The sequence below is a fragment of the Berkeleyomyces rouxiae genome (genome assembly GCF_048999995.1).
Source record: "Berkeleyomyces rouxiae strain 22BRR77 chromosome Unknown BrBRR77_ptg000002l, whole genome shotgun sequence".
Classification (NCBI taxonomy): Eukaryota; Fungi; Ascomycota; class Sordariomycetes; order Microascales; family Ceratocystidaceae; genus Berkeleyomyces; species Berkeleyomyces rouxiae.
Genome location: NW_027396492.1, coordinates 4,786,083 through 4,802,968, shown reverse-complemented (window position 1 = coordinate 4,802,968; position 16,886 = coordinate 4,786,083). Strand labels below are relative to the sequence as shown.

Below are 16,886 nucleotides of genomic sequence, written 5' to 3'. Positions count from 1 at the left end.
AAGATTATACGGCCCATAAAGTTCTCATCGATCAAGGAGCAGTACTAGTTCTTTGTTCAGAACTTGGCTTAACTACTCACTCTATGTCTGTACATGGTCACATAACCCACACGGGTATATCACGTGCAGAAAGACCCTAGAGTCAGGACCCAGGATGGTACCCGAAAATCTTCAACTCAAATAGTTAACTAGTGATTGTGTCGGCTCATAGCTCAATTTGTGGTGTCACGACCACTGTGGAATCTGCAATCCCAATTTGGTCCAATTGTTTTAGGGCATGACCCTCATGTCAGAACTGTTAACGCCGTACTCCCGGCGTGATGTGCCCATGAACCGCCGTGTTGTCTCTTCTCTCTGGTTGGGCCACGGATTATGATGCTTGCTCCAAAACTCATCCTTCATGTTGAATCCCACTGAGTTTATTTTTTCTTCTACTGTCAGGACAGACAGATGAGATTGATCAATTCAGAGTAGGATTACATGGGCGCCAATGACGGTATAGCTCAAAAAAAACTCGCCCGCCGAACAGCCTTTCCGCAGGAGCCAGTTAGCAGCCAGTCCAACGATATGATGGCCGCAAGATAAGAGGGCCTGCAACATCTCTGTGCATCGGCGCCTTGCGCTCACATGATAACCCTGTGATTGAAATCATGTGGAGCTGGGTTCCAGGGAACGGCAACCAATGGAAGAGCTGCAATTGAACAAATCTTAAAGCTGCGTCAAGCACCCACGGAACCAAACCAAAGGCTCAAGATGTTGCTGGGACGGCGACCACGGAGCTGTATGATATGTATTCTCAGCTAAAACAGCCCTGTTCATGCTCCCACTGTTTAATGCTAGAGCTGGAGAGACTGGGCTCAGCCCCTATCCTTGTCCCGTACTTACATGTATAGGCTTGCAGAGCCGTTTCTTTGGCGCTCGCATAAGGGTAAAGATCTCAGGGCAAGAGTTGTCAGATTATTATGACACACCCCCAAGAGCCAACTCGGTGGAAATTGCGTCAGAATCAAAAGCCTGCCAAGGACAGCTTCTGTCGTGTGATCGTCCAGGGTAGGGTCTCTCGTTAATATGTGCGTTCAAACGGTACATCAAAAGGCTTAGCGAGCAGCATGGCTTCTTCGAATGATAGTCCAGCGTGTGAGGCCAGCGTCGAAAGGTCTTGCCCTTGTGTATGAACGGCGCCTAGGCGAGGTCGAGCCTCAGATGACGGTGAGAATGTTCCATCGAATAGCATATCACAGTGTGTATCTCTATAAAAGAGTTGCATTGAAATGTTGCATGGAAGTTGTGGCGACAGGACATACACCTGTAGCCATGTATGTACAACATACAACTACATGAGAACGCATGTTTACGCGCATAGAGAATGTGTCTTTATTGCACTCATAATATCCCCGAGAATGCAACGGCAGCATGACGACGGCCTGAGGGAGACGCTTAAGTAGCGATTATGTTCAATTGGCTTGCATGTCATGTCCTGCATTATCGATCATACGCAAAGTTGACTGAAAAACTGTACTCGCTTATTCAATGTAGAAAACCGAGACCGGCTGTCAGATGTACATACATGGATGCATACAATGGATGTATTCGGAGTCCGGTGTACATGCATACGCAGCTCAGTAGTAGTATACTTGTTGCGTATTCAAGTCCAAAGGTCTACTTGTACAAGTGCAGCCCAAACCCCCCCCCCCCCCCCCCCCCGGCTTGCATCATGGCCCTAGTAGCGACAGGGTCAGTGCGGGTGTGGCTGATGTCATCATAGCAAGTGAGGGAACAGATGGGTGGTAAGTGTAAGTAGAAGTGCCAGCAAGAACGTAAGTCAGCATGCGCACAGTGATACATGTTTTGTGCCACATCAAATGGCCAACTACACTCGTAGACTTTTAGGGGGGGGGCTCCCAAAGGCTAAAAGGATGTTTGTTCGGCTTGTTCTGGCTTAGTCTTTTGCAAGATGAGCTTTCTTAATTATTTCTGGTCGCATTCTAGCTCACAAGCACAAAGCCTAGCGCCCGTCTCAACCCCCTTTGTCTGGTCCCCAAACGGCATAACACAGCATCCCTAGTTCGTTTCACCGCTAAACAAAGTTTATGGTTCGCGCCCTCCCATTGTGCTAAAAACTACCTGGAGCATGAAAGTGCAATGTATTTGCAGCGGCTATGTATTTGCAGCCCGTGAGATGCGAGGGCTACTAGAACTCTGCTACCTGTGTAGTTGTATGTAGGTATACTTGCACTGATACATTGGCAGGGCCATGCTGCAACCCCTAACTCCCGCAGCACGATGTTTCTTTTTCCTGCCCCTTTTCCTGTTGAAAGACGTTTTGACATGCTACACTAAATTCAGAAGGTTGGTGCTGCATCATCGACTAACTATGCAAGTATGTGTATGCTTGTACACTTGTGCCGACTTGTTGAGAGTCATGCTGAAAACAGGAAAGGACTAACTCTCGGACCCTGAACAGGCCAGTTCAAGAGTCTTGGGGACGGTGCTGTGACTGATGGCTGCACACGTTTACGGCTGTACTCAGCCATGCAATCAGGCACATGCATGTGTCTATACAATTCTCGGGTACTTGTACAACTCCAAGTGCAGTCACCAAACACAAGGTTTTCGTCATGCATTTCAAAAAATGGAACGAGACACTTGCATGTCGAAGTTGCACTTGAACATGGGCATGAATATTGATATGTAAGTGTGTCTGTAGATAGAGATTCTCCATGACTTGTGTCACCAATGCCCATTAGTCTAACCCTTGCATTGTGTTTGATTAGGGTCATTCGTTACAGATCTAGCTGCCCGCCTTTTCAAACAGCGGTGACCGTTTGTTTGCCATGTTCAAGGCCAGCAGAGATTTTTTCCCACTAAGTTATAGGCCATATCAAACAGACCTATAGAAGCCAGGCTCAGAGGCACAGCCCCGAGGCTGGTAAGGAAGATTCTAGACTTAAATGTGGGTATGTAGTGCAGGTGTAGTTGCACTTCTATGCATACAATACAAAACTACGTATGCATATATGTGCCTTGAAAATTCTCGTATCTGTGTGTTTGTGTGTGTTCTGGCGCAGGCCGAAGTATGTATATGTGTGCAAGGACAAGTGCGAGTGTGCATATGTGTGTAAGTAGTCGTTAGCACACACTATGCAACTATGTATGTGAGTACTTGTACATCTCTGTACCACATAGGCCGCCGGCCTATTAATATCTCTGGCACCCATATACCTACTTACTAAGCCGAACCATACAAGCACAAAGCGCAGGCACAGGTTTCACAGTAAAGACAACAAGCAACGACAAGGCAAACAAATTTGTCAAAGCTGCCGCCCTGTCTTACTTTGGCATAGACTCTTAGACTCTTAGGTTCTCCAAGCACATTTTCACTTGTGTAGGCAGACTTGGACACAGCGCGGGCTTCCTGAGAAAGTATGAAGAAAGGCAGGGGCTTAAATTGGTTGAGACTAGGAGCCAGATTATTCTTACTTACATAACAAGCACATTCCCTGTCATTGGGTAGAAAAGTTCATACAAGCATGTTTGAAAAGGGCTAGACCCCAGGCACTCGCTGCTCTATCCTGTTGTTCTTGTCCTATGGGGCCAGCTAATCCTCACATGTGAGTAATGGAGCATAACTGGAAGAGGAGGGAAGTCCTGGACGAGGCATGCAACTTTTACATATGTCACTACTACAGGTATGGTATTTGTAGAAGTATACATGCATGGTCCCTGTAGCGCATTGAACATGTGTATACATACATAACTAACCAGGTCCATGTCGTTGTACTGTATGTACTATGCTTGTTTTATAGCACAGGCTGTTATGATCATCGCGTCTAAGCCCAGACTCACCTTGACCGCATCTGCCGCCCTTTCACTTTGCCGTGGCCCCTCCCCATCTTGAAGATCAGGTAGGCTTGAATATCCACTTGAACCAATGAATGGCCATAGTTGTGCATTCGGTAGTCGTCATACTGGCAGAGCAAAGAGTATCTGTGACGATAGGGTGCTTTGTGGAAGCATCAATGTCACTACTTGTTTATTCTGTAACGACTGAGATGCAATTCTAGATAGAATCATAGGGCTACAGACTAAGCTTAGCGGAGAAATGGATGGGCCTCAGCTAGAAGCACGATACATAGCTCAAGACCCCTACCCCTCCCCTTTCTCCACAATCTGTCACAGCGAGCCACGGTCTCACGCTTTCTGTTTTCTACTAGACTTTTGCCCACTGGCGCCAAGTTGAAGCGGGCCAGAAGATTTGCTCGTTCTTCTCTGTTTAACCCAAGACCCTTTCCCCCTTATCCTGTTTGTTCCTCTATAAATACAAGCACATTCCTTGACAAGATGCTTTTGGTCCCGGGATCTCCCATGTTCAGCTACCAGTGGGTTTGAGGCGCCTTCGCCTAATACGGATAGAGTAATTTTCGCGGATGACGTCCCGGAAATGTAGAGGAAAGATCGGATCATAGTGCGTCACCTCCTCCTTCGATTGGCATTAGCTCAGGTTTGGCGTAGAGGTCGGTCTGGGTGATGATGTGTTTAGAGTGGATCATCAAACATCAGGTAGGAGGGGGGCTGAAAAAGGATAAAAAAAAAGAAACTAGAGGCGATGGAAAGGGGAGGGGGGTTTAGGCGAGAAAGGAGAAATAGAACAAGAGAGAAGAGCTAGTTAGTTATTCAAGAGTAAAGTTATGTATGTGTATAGTTGCGTCCATACAGACATATATACAAGTAAGGCCATGAATGCATCAATGTATACTTGTATAGGTGTGCATGAACGCTCACCGATGAGAAGACGGTGAGCTCAGGTTGGATATAGAGCGCGCGAGCGAGCGAGCGAGCCTAATGAGCACGTGATGATAGACGAAGGCGTCACGTCAGTATACACACACTTGTACACTTGTGCTTGAACTTTTACTCTCAAAGCCCCATCCCCGGCTTGGCTAGCAGGGGGGAGGTCTCCAGCATACAAGCATGAGTACTAGTCTGTACCTGTACTTACACTAGTACTTGGATTCACTATCCTCATGGATGCGATATAGTTGTTGCGAAGGATCCTAGCTTAGGGGGAGCGGGGGGCTCTTCGATGAACCAAGTAGATGGAACCAACATTCTTTACTGAACCACCGGGTCGGTGGGCCACGGCTGTGAGGAGGAGCACTCTTCTTGTGCTGTGATGTAAGAGGGACTGCAAGGTATCAGTTACAACAGAGCACAGGAAGGATGTGACATGTGGGCTTGGGATTTTGAAAGAACGGTGATGGCCAGTAGAGAAGTTGTGCGGGTTGCTTGGACATAATATATGCATGGTTTTGCCGGCTCCATGGTTGAATATAGACACTGGATGGACTTGCAGCTATATGCAATGCGACGTACGGCCATTAGGCATACAAATACATGTAGACACACTGACTCGCCTGTCATGACCCTCTTCTCTTGATGTCTCCCACTAACCTAGCCAGAGCTTCGCCTTACAGCCCAAAGACTGACTGACATCCAGGTTGCCTGCTTATACGCACCACCTGCACTCTGTTCCCTTCCTTGTTCTGTCTTCTTTTTATGCCCTTGTTCATGATCTGGTATGGACTGCGGCTGCTGAACTCCTTTAACTCCCATATTCCTTCCTGTGTTTCATCAAGTCAGCGCCAGCACTGTGCCGAAAAGGCAAACAGCTTCTACACGCTTGAGGCCAACTGATGCCGGGCTGGCTTCAACTGACTCTCTATGCCACTGGTTTTCGTCATATCATGTAGCTAGCCCCAAGATATAGCAAAAGGCTATTTCGCACATCGTGTGCTATTCGCCTTGGCTTGATAGATCTACGCCCACCGAATCTGTCACAACACCCTTTCCTGCTTTGCACGACTTAAGTTTCTGTTATTGCAACTGCCACAAGTCGCGATCATTCCTTCTCTTCGTCCGGTGTTCTTTCCTTGCTATTCTAACTCTTCATTCCCTCCTTCCGACTACAACGGTTCCTGCTCTTTTTGGGTTTCTCCCCTTTACCCCGCTCCTTGAAAACACGTCGCTCTCTCCTTCATCTGGCGATACTTTCTCTCGCTTTGAAAACTTTTCAAAGCCACATTGAGTCCGAAATTTTCATATCCGACTGCCATTTTGAAAACCTCGCCGGTGCCTGTTTTTGGAGCTACCTCTACGCCGCGCCTGAACCTTCTGGCCGATTGCTGATTCTGGGAGTCCGCTGTTCTTCTAACTTTGCGCACCGTTCAGACCATCCTTTCCTGACTATTTGCGCTGTCTATCACTACCACACGATTAGCAAGATCTCATCGCATCTACCTTTAGCAAACCTGACTTTCAAGCTTGGCTGATACAGTGCTTGGTCCTATACATACCAAACCAATCGGTATTGGGCGCCTTTTCTCATAGAGGCCTGTTTGAAACAAAGCATCTCCAACCGGTAAGTGACACAACGCATACGACATAGTTTTCTTCATTAGATTTCTTTCCCTTCTCGAATGTGTCTTCATCCTGTCATACTCTACCGCGTATTACTACACAGGCTTGTTGATGTCATCGAAACTATCATCGTCCAAACTTGTCGAGGTTGTGTCACTCTACTCATGTACGCCAAGCCGATGATTTCGCCGATTTTTGCGACTGACATCCCCTTCCGATACTTTAGCTTTTCAACACAAGTCAATGTCACTCGTATGGCATCTCTCTTTGATTCACTTTAATCGACCAACATCACCACTGTAGCTACACAGCACATCACCATACTGCTAACCTGTGGCTACTACCCGAGTTCTTTATTTAACTGAAATCCTTTTTTGTATCATTCCTTTTGCGCCAACAACTATCCTGGCCAAGATACCGACAGCATCAGCTGGAGGCTAGGTTTCTACTTGCTACGCCAACCCCATATATCATTGATTCACGTCTTGTTCTTGTGACCGCCATCCCTCACTAGCTCATCATCGGCTACCGCTTCTCAGAAACCCTGGTAATAGCCCTCATTTGGGGCAAATTTGCATACGAAGCAACGACAAGAGCCATTCTTCACTCACCGACTTCTTGACCCTCAGTCCAAAAGCTCTAAATCCCAGTCACGAAACGTGATAACTATCTTTTTTCTCTTGTTTATTAGCTCTCTCCAGCATAGAGCTGAGTTGTCTCAACCTCACTTCTAACTTTACCCACAAACTCTGTTATTTTCATTCGTCTTCAACAAAATTGTTAACACCTGATGCAAACCCCCGATTCGTTCTGAAGGGAGCTTTTTGTATCCATTTTAAATGTCGAAGCGTGGCCCCCCGTCTTACACAGGGTCGGCTTCGCGAAGCCCACTTTCCCCGACAAGCAAAACTAGACCTCATGGCTCGCTTCAAGGAGAGCCCCCTAAGCTAAACAGTTTTCACAATTCTGAAGCCTCTTCGGCCCCATCACTACATAGCATCCTCGATCAACAACCTCCACCGATTGATAGGCGGCATTCTGACCTTTTCACCACTCGCAACACCTACAGTGGCCCAAAACTTTCTGGCCATGAATCATCTCAAAAGTTTGCTTCTCCACTCCAACATAAACAGTCTTCAGGCCCCTTACCGGAAACCCGTGGGTCATATATACCGCCCTCAAGATACCAGGAGCCCTCTCGACCTGCAGGTGGGCAGACGAATATGGGGGCAGCTTTCCCTCCATACCAACAACACAGGGCATCTACAATTACAAATGAGAATGCATCACTCTCTACTGAAATGGCACCTTTACCCTTTCTTGAAACCGTATCAAGCCGTCGAATTCTCAGTCCCAAGCTACGACGACCTGAAAGCTTCAGCCATGCATCTCCTTCCACAGCCACGAGACCTATTCTTCCACCTGTTCCTTCAGCGCCCCCTCTCAAACGCGCCCTATCAAAGGACCACTCCCAATCAGATGCTCAACCGCACCCCTTTGAACGGATGTCCAGACAAACATCGAGAAATTCCTTGGGGCTTGCACCCTCCGGAGATACTACTGAGCCAAAGTATAAACCACATTCGCCGCCAAGGCCGCACCAACTAGATGGTCCCTCACGGCCTAGACCCTCACACGAGCCTTTATACGGAATGCGTCCACAGAGCTCTCGCATCCATCCACCACAGCATCAAAACGCTGAGCCTATTTACACCCATAGCTCTTGGGCCCAGCAACGTTCCCCAAACTCAAAAGGATTACCAGCTCACGGGCCGGAAGACAGAGTATGGCACAATCGAATTAATGAGCCTCCACTTGGAGTAAATCAGCCGATGTCAGACAACCAACCTTCACAGCAACCTCCTCTTTACCTAGAATTAAATCAGGGTCACGGAGAGCGCATATCAGTACCCATAAACACAAACATTGCCTCGAAGCAAGCTAACGAGAAGCGCAAACGAAATGCGTGCGCATCGGCTAAGTTTCGACAACGGAAGAAGGCAGAGCATGTTCAGAACAAGGAAAAGATTGATGAACTAGAGAATCAGCTTCGTATCATGGAAACCCGCGCAACAGAAGTTTCTAGATTACTCAAGTACTATAGGGATGAGACCAACCGCCTTCGCGATATTGTCGAGTCTGTACCTGAGCTGGCCCATCGCTCTTGTGAAGGTCCTCAAAGTCCAAACCTGGCTGCATCACAGCAATTACTCAAAGATCTATTACCACAAGGAAAGAGAGAAGACAGTTCTGAGAATGCATCAGACACTGGCGAGAAGGCAAATGTAGAGTCTTCATCTCGAATACAAAACAGACCTCCTATGAGTCGCCACACAAGTGCTCAATCTGTTTCGGGTCTTATTATGGCTCGTCAGGTTCAAAACACACACGCCCCTTTGACGTCTTCTAATACTCTTGGGCCATCAAATGGAGGGCATACATCACTTTACTCAAGTTCGGAACCCCCTACTATTGGTCTTAGTGCGTACGCATCGAATGCAGCAGTAGCCGAACCGTCACTTGATACGATAAGGCCAATCCAAACTGGACCTTCTGGAAGAACCGATCAGCCATCAGCAAGTCCACCTATAGCCTCAACAACTGCCGAGCGCTTACCTCCAATTAGCAGCCTCGATCCGTACAGCACGATGTACAACTTGTCTGCAGGTCACCGGGTATGACGGCTTCTAATACTGCGAATAGTAGAAGTGAAACCATTTAGTATTTAAAGGAATCATCTGTATATATTCATTACAACTTCCTGAAGGGTTATGATACCAATATATATGTAAGGTAAAGGATTTGGACCATACCATATAGCCTTTTTTTGTCAATATAGAACCAATTCACTCTACAAAGAGCCAGTCTTATTTCTATCTTCAACTTGTCTTTGGTTTCATTCTATGTACTGTGAATCTGGGGACTTGGACTCATGGAACTCCCGCCTGTGTAACAAAGTCTTGTGCAACTTGGAATCATGATAACCCCACCCCCACTTTTTTAGTGCTCAAGCTCACGGGGAATTTGGCCCCTTGGGTAGACGCCGTACAATGAGACCCACAGCACAGTCGTCTTGCTGAGCAATCCTATATTCAATATATTGGTTGACCTTTTGGTTGTTTTTTTTAGTTTCAAAATGGTACGCTTACGCTCAACCGGAACAATCCAAGCTAAGGGTCTATGGGCATCACATGCACCAGGCCGGGCTTTCCGCTGGCCACATCAGCGCCACGGCCAGTTTATCGGCCACATCAGCAGTTCTACTTGGTCCGCGTGTCGCGCCAAGTCGTCGTTTAGCAAGGCATCAAAGTCTGCGGCATTTCCAACCTTCACGCCGTCGGCTGTGGTCTCGCAATCATGGGACCCGCCGCTGCTTGATTGCCAGTTACATGCACCGAATGGCGTTTCGTGGACGCAGCCGGTTGGGCTGTTTATCAACAACAAGTTTGTCATGAGCCATAGAAAAGACATGATTGAAGTGATCAACCCCACGTGAGTATTGGCCATATTTCTTCATCGTAACTATATGTATGTAATTTTTGTTAACCTTGTTGGTGGAATTCACCATGTTACTCGCTTGCAGAAATGAGGAGCTCATCTGCAAGGTCTACGCAGCGAGCAAGGAAGATATCAACAGTGCCGTCCACGCTGCCAAGACTGCCTTCAAAAATCCGAGCTGGAAGGCCCTTTCGGGCACTGAGCGCGCCAATCTTATGTTGCGTCTGGCTGATTTGATTGACGAGCATGCAGCCACGCTTGCGGTAATTGAGACCATGGACAGCGGCAAGCCGCTCTCTGTGTCCTGCAGCTTTGATGTGCCGCACTTTTCCGAGGTCCTCCGGTACTATGCGGGCTGGGCCGACAAGAACCATGGCCAGACCATAGACGTTGGCCCGAACAAGCTGGCATACACGATCAAGGAGCCCCTGGGTGTGTGTGCACAGATTATTCCATGGAACTATCCCATGGTCATGGCGGCCTGGAAGCTGGGCCCGGCGCTGTGCTGCGGCAACACAGTGGTGCTGAAGCTTGCAGAGCAGACGCCGCTGTCCATGCTCTATGTCGCACGGCTGATTGCCATGGCCGGTTTCCCACCTGGCGTCGTCAACATTGTCAGCGGCCATGGCAACGTGGTGGGGCCAGCGCTCGTGAAACACGAAGACGTAGCCAAGGTGGCCTTCACCGGAAGCACGGCAACAGGTACAGAGGTGATGAAGGCGGCAGCCGGGACGCTCAAAAACATCACCTTGGAGACGGGAGGAAAGTCACCACTCATTATTTTTTCTGACGCCAAGATCCCACAGGCGGCACGCTGGGCGCATGAGGGCATCATGAGCAATCAGGGCCAGATGTGCACTGCGACGTCGCGAATCCTCGTTCACAAGAGCATTCTAGAAGATTTCACAAAGCAGTTCTACGAGACAGTGAGGGAGATTTCGGTTGTCGGCGATCCATTCGCCAGTGAGACGTTCCAGGGCCCTCAGATTTCCAAGACGCAATACATGAAGATTTTGTCACACATTCAGCGCGCCAAGGAAGAGGGTGCCACGGTCTTGACAGGCGGGAAGCCCATGACGCCCATGCCTGACGGCAAAGGCTTTTTCATCCAGCCCACCATATTCACCAACGTCAAGCCGCACATGCACATCTACCGGGAAGAAATATTCGGCCCGTGCGTGGTGATTGTGCCCTTCTCAAGTGACCAGGAAGCCATTAATATGGCGAATGACACGGCCTACGGACTGGGCGCCGCTGTGTTCACACAGGATATCGTCAAGGCCCATCGCGTTGTCCGCGAAATCGAAGCCGGCATGGTCTGGGTCAATAGCAGCAACGACTCTGACGTCAGAGTGCCGTTTGGTGGCGTCAAGACTAGCGGGATTGGGCGGGAGCTTGGCGAGGCGGCGCTCCAATCGTACTGCCATGTCAAGGCAATCCATGTGAATCTAGCAGAATGAGGGTTTATACAGACTCTGCTGGAAGATAGATAGCGCATATGAGTAGGATATAGAGATCCGGCCTGGATTGGGTCAACCGCTGCAAAGCGGGAGAATTGTGGATTCGTCTAAAGTTAACACTCTAACCCTAACTACTGCGCTTATGGAATGTAACCCCACAGTCATCACCATTTGCGGCGAGCGCCACATAAGCCAGTCGTGAGTGACCTCATTCTAGAGCTCAATTTGGCTTTAGCCGGTGGACGATTTAATTTCCAACGTCGCGATATTCTGCGGCCTGCAGTTTCTTTTCTCTTGTCCTACCTAGCCTAATATTGATTGCATCGGTTTACTGCTTTTCTGTGTCGCAATTGTATGAGCTCTCGTTTTGCCGCGTTGTCAAAACTCCCAACACCATCGATATCGCCATCCCGATCACCAGAAGAAAAGCATGGCCCCTCCACCGCTGCCTTGTGCCACGGCTGGGCTTTCGTATCCTCTCTACGCCTGCGAGTTTGACCCCCACGATCCCACCACTCTCATTGTCGGTGGCGGAGGTGGCGCCGGTCGCAGCGGCGTCAGCAACAAGATTGTATGCTCTATTGCCCATCCAAGTTTCCCATATCGAAGTGCTCTTTTGCTAATATGCAGGTTGTTTTGTACCATGCCTAGACCATTCTTAACCACGAAAACCAATCCATTCTTACACCAGCTTCTGATATCGATCTGAGTCGCGATGAAGATAGTGTCACGTGTCTCGCTGTCGGAGACCGTCGCGACGGCAACCTCCTCGTCTACGCCGGCATCAACTCGAGCGCAACTGATTTCAAGCGCGGCAAAAACGACCACTTCCGCGTCTTTGGCGTGTCATTGGAATCTAAGGAAAAAGGACCGTCAATCGAGCTTGTCAACAAGTCTGGTCTCTTCCCCGCCTCCCACCATGAAAAATACCAGCGCTTGGTGCGGCTTGCTGCACCCGGCGCCACGAGCCAGCTCACGGCTGTGGCGTCAGGCCTGGGCAAGGACTTCCAGATTGCCCTAGCTGAGCTGACGCATGCCGGGTCGGTCGCGCCCAAGTTGCGTCGCATGGTTGAGCTGCAGAGTGAGGCAAACGATATCGACGTGCTGCGCACCGGCGCCTCGGATGAACACCAGCTAGTGTACTGCACCGACAACGAGGTATACACACTTGACTTTACCCCCGGCCAGAAAAAGGACGACTTTGAAGAACCGGCCATCGTCTTTGAGATAGCATCCGACGACCGTACGGGCCTGAAGCCCACGATTCGCTGCCTGCGATACCTGTCGCCCACTTTTGTCCTCATGCTGGTCAACCAGCCCAAGCGCAGCGGCGTCACGCTCAGTGTAATCAGACTGCCGAGCAAAAAGGGCGAAAAGGGCCGCCTGGCTGCAACGGTGCGTCTGCCACGGCGCGTCGTGCAGGCGACTGCGTTGGCAGTGCGCCAGGTTGGCATGTCGCCCGCGCCCGGCGCCAAGCTTGGACAGGCGCAGTTTGCCATTGCCGTTGCGGGACACGACTCGTCGATATCGCTCTTCACGCTTGAGCACCAGAGCGTGCAGTCTGTCGAGCTGGTCTGGGATCTGTTGCTAGTACACACCATTTCGGAAGCCCATCCCTTGCAAATCACGGGCTTGGCGTTTGCACCCTTCACAACACCCAAGAATACAGAGGGTCCTGCAAACCTGGCGCTGGCTAGCATTTCCATGGGCAACACAGTCTCCGTGCATTCTCTCCCCCTGCGCCGTGTCGTAGACAAGAAGGCTGCAGCGTCCAAGGATAAGCAAAGTCCTGCTGACGTGCGATATGCTCTGGCCCTGAAGGGCTCCAAGAACGCAGGCAAAACGGTCATGATCCTTCTAACTGTAATTGTTTTGGTCATGGCTGTCGCCGGGCAGGTTCTCCTGGAGAGCATCGGCGAGAGCCGCGACATTTTCGGCGTCGGGAAATACGTCGGCAACCCATTCCAGGTCCGGTCATCCGTCGCGCCGCTCTCGCCCGTCGCGACTTCCCAGACCGCCATGCGAATCACGTCCACGGCCTTCACGGCTGCCGCCGCTGCCGCACCCACTGAAATGGCGTCTGCCGAAATCGTGTCCGAGTTCCTTGCAAACATCCAGGCGGCCGATGTCGACGGGCCAATCTTCCTGCGCGAGCACCCGGTTGAGGCGGAAGCAGCAGGCGCAGCTCCCGGTTCGGGCCCGTCGCCTAACGGAGAACAGCAGAAGCAGCAGGACGACGCCACCGGCAGCACTAGCGGCGGCGGTGCCGGTGCTGATAGTGAGGCGGCGAACAGGATCGCTGCGGTTCCTGCGGAGGAGACGCACGAGGGCAAGGTGTGGGAGGATGTTTCAGATGAGCAGAAGGAGCTGTGGAAGACGCGGCTCAAGGACGCCGGGCACTGGGCCGAGCATATGGGGGAGGCAGTGTTCAAGGGTATCCTGTTTGGAGAGCTGGCGGGAGTTGTGCGCGCCGCGGTCGCCTAGAGGAAGCAGTAACCATTGGGACTGGGACAGATTGTGTAGGCCAGGGGTATGTTGCTTGTGCTAAGATGAGGACCGGGGTGGGGGGTATTATGTGCTTCTTTTTTTTGCTTCGTTTGCTTCAATATGCTAATGATCTGCTTATTCATACTCAATTTATTGCTTGTCTTCTTTAGCAATCACTGAGAATGGAAGAGAGAGTCGACACAGCGGGCTTAGCATTGATGCAGCATATCACATGGGACGTCGATTCGACTGGGTGTAGAGATGCGTATAACTAAGCGTCAGTGAGCGTCGGTAAGAGCCGACATGGCTCAAGTGGGGCCGTAGCACAAACCCAAGCTCCAAGCATGCGAAAACTATTTGCACAAGTAACTAACTACATGCGCCGTTCTAGAAATATGTAGCACCCAGTTTAATGCCGTGTGTTTTCAGACGGTACACGGGCAAGCTCGGGAGAAACCTTTTCTCTTTTTATTTCTTCTAGTTTTCTGCCCCTGCTACGGGCGTACTCATTGTTGTTTGCTGTGGCGGCGGCGACGGCGATGAGTGGCGGCTTTTCTTGTGTAAGGAGGAGAAAATTGCCTGCTTGCACCATGTGCCGAGATCCAGACGCTTCCACATGTTACCCCGTGCAGAGGCGTGCAGTGGCGTGGGATGAGAGAAAGGTACAGCATGTGTGAGGCATCGTAAGACAGTGAAAAAGGGAAGAAAGGTGAGGGGGAACTGTGTAGATGGGAGTCGACATGGAAATCTGCAGACATGTGTACATAGAGATGCCACCGAAACCACCTTGGGAAGGGCGCCGTCGTTGTGGTTCATCCAGGAGAACAGCAGACTCGAGGGATTTCATGCATGACGCGCCCTAGATGTTCAAAAGGGCAGTACCAAAGAAGGGGGGGGCACGCTAAGTATGTACATAACGAAGGAAAACAAATATTTTCTGTGTATAACCTATAGAATATTGTCCTGTCCCGCAAAACCGCTATCCGCAAGGCCATTGATGCTAAGAGAAGAATAAGAAAGAAAAGGGCAGAGAGAAGAAAGAGCTAGCCACAATTCAAAGAAGAAAAAAAGAAAAACGAGCTCCCAAAATACATCGACAGGCAAAGCACCGAGGACTCCAGACAAACAAAAGAGAGAACATCCAAGCAGGGGAAGCAGATGGTATACAAAGGAATGGAAACAATAGTTGGGGGCAAAAAGAAGAGGAAACAAGCGAAAAGAAAAACAGGGCTGGTGGAGGGTAGTGGCAGAAGGAACAGACCTTGCAAGATGGTGGATGTTGGCAAAGGTAGACCCGACAAGCACATGCAAATATCAGAAGCAAATCACCGGGGGACCAGAACGATCAAGCGCCATGTGTAGAGGGAGAAAGGAAGTGGATGTTGGCACACGCGACTGGAGAGTGACTAAGCCGACCGCGCCAGGAACAGCAAGCCCGTGGCCGCACCGCTATCATCTTCGGCCGTGGAGCATCCCGAGGTCTGCTTCCTTGGCGTTACTACGGGGTCAGGCTCTGTCTCAGTTTCGTCACCGGCATTGTCAGGCTCGTCCGCGTCCATCTCGGGTTCTGATTCAGTTTCGTCTCCGGTCAGCTCAATGTTTGGCGGCTGGACTCGTGGTTGTTGTTGTTGCGTTCGGGGGAGCAGCTGTCTATCGTGGTGCTCTTCTTGCGACGGCATCGGCGTGGGCAGCTGCACCTGTGGCGAAGAAGCGGCAGAGGCATCGATAGCAGTAGCGGTAGTGGTGGCAGCTGCTACGCGCTGCTGGCGCTCGCGCAGTGGGCTTGGCTGCACGGGCGACGATGACATCATGGCTGATGTAGAGGTGGTGGTCATGTGACCAAGGGCCTTTCTGGCAGTGGCAGCCATGGCGGAAAAGGTCGGCGCGGCGCGGGCGGTAGAGCTGGGGAAGGAGATAGAATGGCGGAGCGAGCGGCATGGGCGCATCTGCAGCTTGTCAAGGGGCACGTCAGCCTGGCCGGTACGGAGCTTGTAGTTGGCTAGACCAAGACGGAGCCGGAGAGCATCGGCTTTCTGTGGCGAAAAAGAAGAGGACATGGGTTAGCAACAATTAACATGAGGGCAGGGAGAGAGTGTTCGGGCTTTACCTGACGAGTCTCCTGTCGTGACATGGTGCGCGACCGAGGCCGGGGAAGCGCCACGGTCGGAGAAGAGGCACAAGCCGTCATGAAGGCCCGCGACGCGTCGGGCGAGCAGTCGAAGGACGTCATGCCGAGGCCCATGGCGGGACTCGGCGGCGGCAGGTCGATTTCCGAGTCACGCAGCGAGAACTTGGACAGAATGGGCGACGGCTGCAAGCCAGGACTAGTTGTCGGGGTCTTGTGGTAGCATGGTCGCTTGGAGGGCGTCGGCAGCGAAGGGATGTTGTCGAACGGCCGCTTGCGGATATCAGAGGCCGGCGTCTTGAGCGACTTGACGGGCGAGCGCGGCGAGGCGTTAACATTGGCGTCGAGCACACTCAAAGCGCGTCTTTTGGTGGGAGTCTCCATCACGAGACTACGAGGATGGGCTCGGCTGTAGTCCAGGTGTTGACGCGATATTACAATCAAAGGCAGAATAGAGAGGAAGGCAGATGCGACAGTCTGTCTGCAGAAGAGGGGAAAGCAAGCAAAGGGATCAACTCGGTCTGGGCGATATGAGGCAACGGTTAGATGGACCTGTGCTTGGATGTGATGCCAGCAAGAAAAGGCAGTGCTGGAAAGGCAGTAAAACAGGTGTCGAATATACACCAGCGTCAAAGCATGCGTCCAGGTTGGATATACCAGAAGCCCTGAGACGCGAGGCTGCTGATGACGAAAAGAGAAAAGAAAAGAAAAGTATAAAAAGAACCCAAATTCAGGCTTGCGATTGGCAGGGCAGTTCAAGGCCTGTCGGGTGCAGTAAACAGGAAGAGTTCTTCGCACTAACAAAAGCAAGACAAATAAACACACACAGCGATGGAGGTTGTTTTTTCTGTCTATCGCGAGTGTGATACCAGAAACGTTTTCAGCGAAGAAATCAGCAG

The 16,886-nt window shown here is 50.6% G+C and overlaps 3 protein-coding genes across 3 annotated transcripts; 2 read left to right on the top strand and 1 right to left on the bottom strand.

The window, feature by feature from the left end:
• Positions 1–9,553: 9,553 nt before the first annotated feature.
• Positions 9,554–11,375, top strand: BROUX77_002907 (uncharacterized protein; the record flags this gene model as incomplete). Its single annotated transcript, XM_073747499.1, has 2 exons — positions 9,554–9,909; positions 10,001–11,375. The coding sequence occupies 2 exons, from the start codon at positions 9,554–9,556 to the stop codon at positions 11,373–11,375; spliced, it is 1,731 nt and encodes a 576-aa protein (XP_073607989.1).
• Positions 11,376–11,805: 430 nt separating this feature from the next.
• On the top strand, positions 11,806–13,859 carry BROUX77_002906 (uncharacterized protein; the record flags this gene model as incomplete). The annotated part of the gene is made up of 2 exons (XM_073747498.1): positions 11,806–11,946; positions 12,027–13,859. 2 exons carry the CDS (start codon positions 11,806–11,808, stop codon positions 13,857–13,859), a joined length of 1,974 nt encoding a protein of 657 aa, XP_073607988.1.
• A 1,409-nt stretch (positions 13,860–15,268) lies between these two features.
• On the bottom strand, positions 15,269–16,371 carry BROUX77_002905 (uncharacterized protein; the record flags this gene model as incomplete). The annotated part of the gene is made up of 2 exons (XM_073747497.1): positions 15,269–15,895; positions 15,970–16,371. The coding sequence occupies 2 exons, from the start codon at positions 16,369–16,371 to the stop codon at positions 15,269–15,271; spliced, it is 1,029 nt and encodes a 342-aa protein (XP_073607987.1).
• Positions 16,372–16,886: the final 515 nt, after the last annotated feature.